Source organism: Anneissia japonica, unplaced genomic scaffold (genome assembly GCF_011630105.1).
Source record: "Anneissia japonica isolate Jap-2015-1 unplaced genomic scaffold, ASM1163010v1 scaffold287835_len3118868_cov185, whole genome shotgun sequence".
Taxonomy (NCBI): Eukaryota; Metazoa; Echinodermata; class Crinoidea; order Comatulida; family Comatulidae; genus Anneissia; species Anneissia japonica.
This window is the reverse complement of record NW_022737223.1, coordinates 808,640-818,124: the sequence shown is the minus strand read 5'-3', so window position 1 is coordinate 818,124 and position 9,485 is coordinate 808,640. Positions and strand designations below refer to the sequence as shown.

The following is a 9,485-nucleotide window of genomic DNA, read 5'->3' as shown; positions in this document are numbered from 1 at the left end:
GTATAAGAGACAGTATATACCGTATTTATTCTAATAAACGTTCTAGTAATTCTCATTACATTCTATTAATGTTCTACTCCAGTAGAATTACTTTTTTCTAACCTGGTTGGGATTAATAAGTCTTTATTAGTATAAGTAATTAAATTAAGGGCGTTTATTTTAGTATATAGGCATACGTATCCATTTTACATTAAAAAGAAAATAAGCACCTCCCTCGAATAAACTCCCCTCAAAATACCCTTTTCAACAATAAACGCCGGTATTTATGATTTATCGCACATCCGTCCCACGATCAAGATTACTGGCACACGATTCCGCATTCGGAATACGCAATGTCTAACGAACCGGGTGCTGAGGATTATCTCAAACTAAAAATGATAATATAAACGTATTTTAAATATTGATGTGCCATTATAATTGATGTGTATTATATTTTTTTCTTTGTAAAGAGCGACTTTGACTGTTATATATTTTAGAAGATTGTAGCAATATTATATCAAAAATATTTGCTTTATGTTTTACCGTATCTATTCTGTTTCCTTTTTTTTAAATAATCATTTTATTTTATTTCATTCGCGGCTTAAGCACTGTCCAGGCTATCACATTTTATTAGACAAAAACATGTGACATGCCTAAATATGGTCCTGATAACATTATATCATGACCATATATATGCACATGATGAGCATACAACATATTTTGTCAAAGAAAATTTTATACAGATTTAGACTTTTATGTTTCTGTTATTTTGTTCTATTTTATATATCCAAAAAGTGAAATTACTGACGTGATGCTAGGCCGTGTGATGAATCAGCATCAACTGATCTACGATGTAAGTAATGAATATTTTATCGGGAAGACCCAACTATTTACATACTCGAAAAAACAAAATGGTTGCATAGTTACCGCGATACACACTGCATAAATCAAGGTTGCTTCGGATTGTGGCAGTATGCATTTTTTGTTTAAAAAAATGTTTTCATCTAGTTTTTGAATTCTGTTAGCTAACAATTATTGTTTGACTTCATGTGGGTAAATATTATAATTTTTATTTTCTGAAATTTAATCTAAATTATATCAACGCAAATGTTGTTGCTAAACTGACCAGTTGGCCATAGTTGTTTTGGTCACATGGATCGCTGATTAACGCACTCTGATCTACGTTAATTTTCAACGCAGTCTATTTTACGAACCAGTCGAATGAAAATTATACTCAACGAAAAATCGTAGTCAACGAAATGAACCAGTCGAATAAGCCCAATGTCTCTTTGGGCCTAAGCTATCAAGTTCAGCTGTGGCGCCACGATCGGACAAATAGTTAATCATTATAAACCAGCACAAACTTTTGGAGAGTTGTAATTTAGCCTGAGAACACCACAGATAATACGTCTTGTTAATTTTTAGTAAATATTTACTTACCTGTAAATAGGTATTTGAAATTAGATTCCAAAGCCTTACTAGTTGCAATCTGAAAAAAACATTACAGTAATATAACAATGTGCGTCTTTCTTTGACAAAATAAATTTTGACTGATCAAAGTGGTTTTAAGTTATTACTAATAAGTGGTTTCGATATTACGACCTCTAATCAAAATTGAAGTAATAAAATTAGGTCTGATAAGAGGACCAATGGCCTAATATTCCTATTAACAGGCCTCAAGCTTGAATAATAGACCAATAATAGACATATAATAGGCCTAAGATAAGCCGAAAATACTTAATAATATGCATAATAATATAGGCCTAGTAATAATAACAATAATGCAAATGCAAAAACAACAAGCACTAAGAAAATAACTAAAAATATAAAATTTTAAACAAATTTTAATTCACAAGGATATGGACAAACAGAAACCCTTACGACAAGCGCTAATACGCAAACTGCTGGCAAAAGCCATGCAATAATGGCCATGCAATACAACTATTTCATGCACATTTTTCTCTTAAGGGGCTCTGTTATAATTGTACAAAAACAAAAACATATCTATTCATGCAGTTAGCAAAACCGCGACTGCAAAACTGAAAATGCCCGTCTATTTTTAAACATAATCCGTACTACACAAAACAGGCAGGGACAAAAAATAACCTTGGTACAATAATAGATATGTGTATGATTACAATTTTACCCCGTCATATCATTCACAATGGACACTATTAATAGGTTTACTGTTGGATTTGAAAAAAATCGAATAATGTATTTTTTTTTTCTAATTCTACTAATGCCTTGTTTGTCACAAGAGTATCGAATAATTATGATCTTTTGGAATACTTGTTTTCGATTTATAGTTTTTCTTTTTCATCTAACAATATTTTCGTGTGAAAGCAAGAACGCAGTGTGCAATGTAATTGACTAACTTAATTGCCAATTTACATCATAGAAGACGACGTTAAGAATTCGCGTAGGATTCAATAATGTATGCCTAATGCTATATACTGTGGGGTACCTTGTTAGGCTGTCTCATGGAATCTCGATGCGCCATGATAACAGAAGTGTAGGAACAAGAGAATGAATAAAATGCTAAACCCTTATTATGCTAAAAATACTGTAATTTTCATTGTATAAGAGACAGGAGTTACTGTTTTGTGAAATAAAATAATACTTGATTACTAAATATTAAAGTCGGCCAGGGCACAAATTCAGAAAGGACTTAGCCCTTCACCGTTTTGAGAATTTGACCGAGAGAGAGTAAATTAATCACAATAACAATTAGGCCTATAATAGGACAAAAACAAATCGTCTTACCTTAGTAATTAGACATACTATGATGATAAAAACTTTCATTTTCTGAACAATTCTCATCATAACCTAATAAAATAAAGAGATTTTAATAATTCATTACAGATTCAATGAAACCAGTCAACCCATACATCAACTGGCAAAAGGCTTGAACAAAAAATTATTTTCTTTTGACTCAAACTAATTAACTTTTGAGTACTTAAGTATGCAATATAACTGAAAGTTATTAACAATAAATACCTGTATAGGCATATGGTTACAAAGCCACTGACAATACGCATCATTAAATCAAGGCAGACAATGTAAGGATTTTACATATAGGCCTATATTAACATTTTGTTTTGTAGGTGTATGTATGTATATGTGTGTTCATTAGTTTTCTTCTCATTTCTTTAAAAATCGAAAATGACAAGAAATTAGTTTACTTCCTGTTTTGACCTTTATATTATTGTAAATTTCTATTATACGGTAGTTGAAATAAACTGTACATTTTGCACTTACGAAACGGTAAAAAGAAACAGTAAAACGTCCCACTTAAAATTAGACTATAAATCAATTGAGATTAAACGTTTGATATCTTTAGTCTCGACATTGCTGATTACAAAATCTGATGAAATGCTGTTGGTTAGATTAGTGATTTGGGAGGCCCTATGTAGATAGTAATATATTGAAATGTAGGCTAGATATAGAATCTGAATTATGGTTATTAAAGTGTCCTTGATTAAACAAATCTTCAATAGACTACATTCGTGTTAGGTTTCCTCACTGACGATGTAGCTCTGTTGCGAATACGTGTTGATCGAAGGAACCAGAAAACTGCATTTCGAATCAGGAAGGTCCTACAAAATGTTTTTAAACTCTCTTTTTAACGAATTTCCGCAGATTATTAGATTGCTATTTCTATTGCTATTTTTACTTTTTTTCATGAGTGACCGTAGATTTTATTCAGCGTGTTTACACGTTACCGGTATGCTTCAGCTGAATCTTAATTTATCATCATTTTTACCTAATAATCTAGGGAGTAAATTAATATGAATGAATAATATAATTAATATAAATATTTATCAGAAATACATATTTTGTGTCTGTAAATTTATTTATAATGATATTGATAAAATATTCAATAATATTTTGGTGTAATATCTGTTAAACGAAAAAGTGTGTTGCTTCGTTGCTTTCATAATGAGTTTATATAATGTCATCTTGTAAATTATAGGCCTACCTAGTTACAACTAATAAAAACCAAATTATAGGTAGCGGGCAATGCCGTAGCCAGGATTTTCAAACAGTGCGGGACTATATCAGGGTGGACCCATTTACTCGTAAATTCAAACAAATAATGTGGACTCTTTTTACGCAAATATGAAAAATCTGAACCCATTTTCATAAAAGTTGATCCGCATTTTACTCAAAAATATGAAATTCATTTTTCAAAAAGTGGACTCACCTTGTGCATAAAACAGCTTAATTTAGACCCACTTTAAAAATATGGACCCATTCTTTGTGGACCCAATAGAAAAATAGTGTGGGACTGTCCCAACTGCTGGCTACGGCATTGGTAGCGGGATTAGGGACACCAATTATTAGCATTGATGATACTAAAATTTAGCACATTTTTCGTAAAGTATGCAATTATTAAGGAAATCATGTTTTTTTTAAATTTTATTTTATTTATTGGTATAAATGAACACATAGAAGGCAACATAGAAATGTTCAAAAATTATCTGAATTCACAAAAACTCTTATTCAATCAAATTAACAATTTAAAATTATTGCCCACATCTAATAAGTAGAAAAATATACATTTGAACAAAAAAAGTAAATTAATACATTAATACGTTAGGCTTATTAATAATAGTAAATAAATTGACAAAACATATTTAGTGATTGCAGTACATAATCAAACATGTTCACTTGGAATTACTTATTCACTATTCATTAGTTTGACTAAAGTGTGAGTGGTATACATTTGGCTTGTTCTACAATGAAGGCATAATGTATCGTTTAGTCTTTCGTAATGTTCTGAGTGGTTGTAATCTTTCCGGCAACCATGCTTTAAAACGATCATTGGAGATCAATACCTTACCAAAGTTAAATAGAATTGCGGATCGTCGAGCGCTAAGATAATAGCAACTGAAGAATAGTAGGAATCTTGGTAACTGCAATACTTTTGGTAACCAAGGATGATTCTGTTTATGTTTATGATTTTCGATAGGCCTATATAAATTCTGCTTCTTCCGGAGTGTCATAAGGACATGGTTAAAAAAATATTATCTTAATTCGAGTGAACGAAATCATATTTCGAGGGAACGAACTATTACCGCATTTCGAGGGAACAAAATGATATTTCGAGGAACAAAATGTTATTTCGTTCTCTCGAAATGATATACTATTTTTTCTAACCATGTCCCTTTAGGATATCTAGAGAATTCTACCTTATAAAGACACATGACACAATGAATACGAATATTTCTGTAATATCTGTCTTTGGTGGATATTAGTCAAGTGCCGTAAATTCGCAAAGAGCGATAATCTAGAAAACGCTTTAATTTGTTGTATCAACTTTGCGTTAGGGGTATATTTTGATAAGCGGCAATCATAAACATAATGGTGTTGATACGATTTCGATTCGCGCGAATAAATTCGCCAGTGGAAACCCGGCTTTATATCGATTATACTTTAATTTTAGTCAATTCTTATCTTGCTTTATTTATGGCAGAAAGACCATGTAGGTATATAAGTTTCATTGTTCAGAGAAAAACTCAGGTAGCATGTACGAAATCACGAGCACCACTATATTACAACAAAAATACAACACTCAGAAAAATAATAATTGGAGGTACGGACTAGGCAAAACCTGATTCTTGCGTGCACGTTTGAAAACATTGGGATCAGTAATGTCTCTAAGTACTTGTCTGACGCTACGACAATGTCGTTAGACTGAAGATATAGTTATATAAATCCAACTGAAGGTAATATGACTGCCAATCCCTAATACTGTGGTCTAAAAGTACAATTTTGGGCCATTCTAAACCATAAAATCGCTCTCCACGATGGATCGCAACAGAAAATGTTGTACCGCGGCGCCTGTGGCTCTCTTCAGCATCTTTCCGTAAAAAACAAAGATTCAAAGATGAGCAATCATTGAGATTAACATACAATGGCCAGTTACAACAATTTACAGTAAAAGAAGTCTATGCCTATGTCAAAGGTATTTCATTATTATTGTTAATGCGCCTAATGATCAACAGTAATATGTTTATCAGACTAAGTTGTAAGACAAAAAAATATTATTGGAATTATTTATCCCTCGGAATAATAGTTTGAGGGAACGAAATATTATTTTGAGGGAATGAAAATGTTATTTCGTTCTTTCGAAATAATTGATTTAATATTTTTTTCTAACCATGTCCCTTCAAGGGAAATCTACCTTATAAAAACATATGACACAATGAATACGAATATTTCTGTAATGTCTTGAGTCAAGTTCCGTACATTCGCAACGAGCGATGATCTATAAAACGCTTTAATTGTGGTATCAACTTTGTCTTAAGGGTATATTATGATAGCCAATCATAAACACAATGGTGCTGATATGATAAGATCGTTAGATTAGACAGCTTGGCTTGTGAAAATTTTTCTGTCATCACATAGGCCTACTTCACCATTAAGCATTTTGGGATAATGAAGGTGTTGTTTACATTAATGATGGGTAACCATGACTTAATGGCAATTTTAATGAATCGGTAAAAAACACTGTGTCAGCATACATTTCATTAATAACAAACTAAATAATGTATTTAGGACAAGCACTTCATCCACGGTCGCCGGCCAATGAGATGCCACGGAGAACGGAAAGCAAACTCGCTAACGGATAAAATAATCCGGCGGCGTCACGATCATGCGCTCTGAAACGAATAAGAATGAAATAAAAGCTGGATAGTACAAGCTAAAATTTTACCGTACGATAGATGTAGGCATCTCATTTTTGTCTCTTGTTGGTTTACATGTGGGGTAGCTGTGTAGCTCCTGTGCTGTTAATTTGAATTATGAATTCTCATGTGTGTTGCATTTGTTGCGTTAATGCCTGGTTTACATAGAATCTCCACACAGTCGCTACATACAGCGTTTTCACTGCAATCCTGGCACTGCGAAGCTGTCCCCGACTAAATGAGGAATGCCCCCTAATTCAACTGACCAATAATCAGCGTTGCCAAAAGAGTCGGTGATAGCGTGCAGCGGATTTGGTGGAAACCTGGTCCTCGCACATTTTTTGTAAATTTTTATTAGCGAAAATCGGTATTTTGACAGGAGGAAATTGTAAAAATGCCGTCGGAAGCATTTTGCAAGTGATCCGGTGTCATTATAGTAAGAGCTGGGGTAGGGGGTTTGATTTGGTTTTTACTAAGACTCGCTACGTCTAACCGCGGGTACAAGATTTAAAGTTCGCAGGGTCTGAGAGAATATCCACCCTAGCCCCCACTATGGTTGCTGAACAACCTCTGAATACTGACAACCTGTAGAACCACTACTTCTCCTCTTCAAATGCGGTTACAAGATTTAAACATGGAGATACACTATCTCTTTGAAATAATGGCACCTCTGAATGCCCGAGACATAAATATAATATTGCAAGGTATTGTGAAATATAACAATATGCAATTAAATAAAACATGTGTTATGTATTCATAGGATGCAATATGCTATGCATTATGAAATAGGCCTACAATATGAATACCGTAGAGTTTCGAATAACATAATGTTGCTGATACAATTTTAATTACACATATCGGTACTTGCCAATTCAGCCTGAAGCATTAATATTTTTTTTATCACGCCCTCCGATGAGTTGTACTAGATTTTTTTTTTTAAGTTCTCTGTTATGTTTGCTTCTCATATAGGTGTTATACAAACACAACACTCAGAAAAATAATAATTGGAGGTCCTAGGCAAAAAGTGATTCTTGAGTGCACGTTTGAAAACATTGGGATCAGTAATGTCCCGAAGTTACTTACAAACATGGACACCCCCAGACCTTGTCTGACGCTACGACAATGTCGTTGGACTGAAGATATTTAGTTTTATAAATCCAATTGAAGGTAATATGACTGCCAATCCCTAATATTGTGGTCTAAAAGTATAATTTTGGGCCATCCTAAACCATAAAATCGCTCTCCATGAATCTCAACAGAGAATTTTGTACCGCGGCCCCTGTGGCTCTCTTGAGCCTACTAACAAATATATTATGCATTCATATACGCATACAGATGGATATGCGAAATCAAAAGAAATCAAGTAAAGTTGGCATGAACGCTTAATAGTTGGAATACAAAGATTAAATTTTTTTTTTTTTTGTAAAAAGTAAAGAGAAAAGGTGAATTATAATATTGACATCTAACTCATTACAGAGTCTAAGACCGAAAATAGAAATAAAATATTTAGAACTTTTTAATCTTACAAACGAAACTATTAACTAAATGCTTCGTAAATTATAACCATGATTAATGACATTTTTGAATAAGCTCATCATGGATGAAGGAAGAATAAAAAAAAAGAGAGATAAAAGTAGCAACTTGGACTTTTATTAACTTTAATTTTAACGACTTAAGTGCTTTAAACAACGGATCTGATGGCGTTTGATAAGATGAACAAGTGATGGTTCTAACAACCTCGACTGCTAACATGGCTTTCTAACTGTTTTTTATGGTTTTATCTTACAATTCTGTGGTTCATCAATAAGATACCTTTTATCCAATAGCAGATGAACTAAAGTCAAGGTTATAAATTTTTACAAACAATATCAATAACAAACGTGTCGAACCCTGAGACATTATGTCTACTGTACTGAGGTAGCGTGTGCAACAGCGTTAAAAGCCGGGCGCTCACTGTGTCCGACGGGACGTCGGCCGACGCGATTCTATGGAGAAGGCAACGCCACGACGCGAGCGCAATGGGTCGTTACAAATGACGATCTGCTCACACTGCCACTGGCAATCAGCAGACGGTGTCGCGTCGTTTAAAGCTCACAGGGAGCGGAGTTAGATTCGTCGGCCGACGGTCGTACGACGCAGAGTGTCCGGCTTAAGGTGTTAAACTTCTAAGATCAACGCCCAATTGCATGTGTCCTTGATCAAGGCACTTTACTTAGGCCTACGATTCCCCCTTCACCGAGGGGTATAAACCTGGTAGATGTTAGGGCATTGAATGTATGGGTTTTGCGTGTAAATCAGCATGGCTGGGAACAGGGAATATCGTACAAAATGTGCCGGTTTGGTAACTCCAGTGACCATGGAAATAATGATGGGCAGCGCCTTTTATATTGGATTGTGAAAAGGCGCTACATAAATTCAGATTCTTAAACAAAATTAAATTATTTTATGATCGAGATCTATAAAACCAATTTGGTACACACACGATACCTACAGTATTGTTACTTTATTTAAACATGGAGGAAATTGAGATAAAAAGGATTGGAAAATCGTTAAAGAAATCAATGTATATTAAACTGAAGGCTGTTATTACGTTTGTCTTGTGTTTAATGCATTTATCTGTTATAATCACCAAGAAAATCATTTCTTACTGAATCGTGCAGGCTTCTTAGTACGTGTTTTATATTCTTATCATTATAATGTTGTCACAATTTAGTATTCACATCGGTGAAAAGGAGTCAAAATGTTCTGCATTATGATATGAAGTTTAGCTATACATAAATTTATTCAATATTTACCAAGACCTATATGCTATACATG

The 9,485-nt window shown here is 33.6% G+C and overlaps 1 protein-coding gene across 1 annotated transcript in view; it reads right to left on the bottom strand.

Moving 5' to 3' along the window:
- Nucleotides 1-9,485, bottom strand: part of LOC117117204 — a 33,934-nt gene that overhangs the window by 22,597 nt on the left and 1,852 nt on the right. The window contains exons 2-3 of the mRNA XM_033261432.1: nt 2,743-2,805; nt 1,420-1,468 (exon numbers count right to left, since the gene is read on the bottom strand). Of these exons, the coding sequence (XP_033117323.1) occupies nt 1,420-1,468; nt 2,743-2,802 (109 nt within the window). The 5' untranslated portion in view covers nt 2,803-2,805. The remainder of the gene's footprint in view (nt 1-1,419; nt 1,469-2,742; nt 2,806-9,485) is intronic.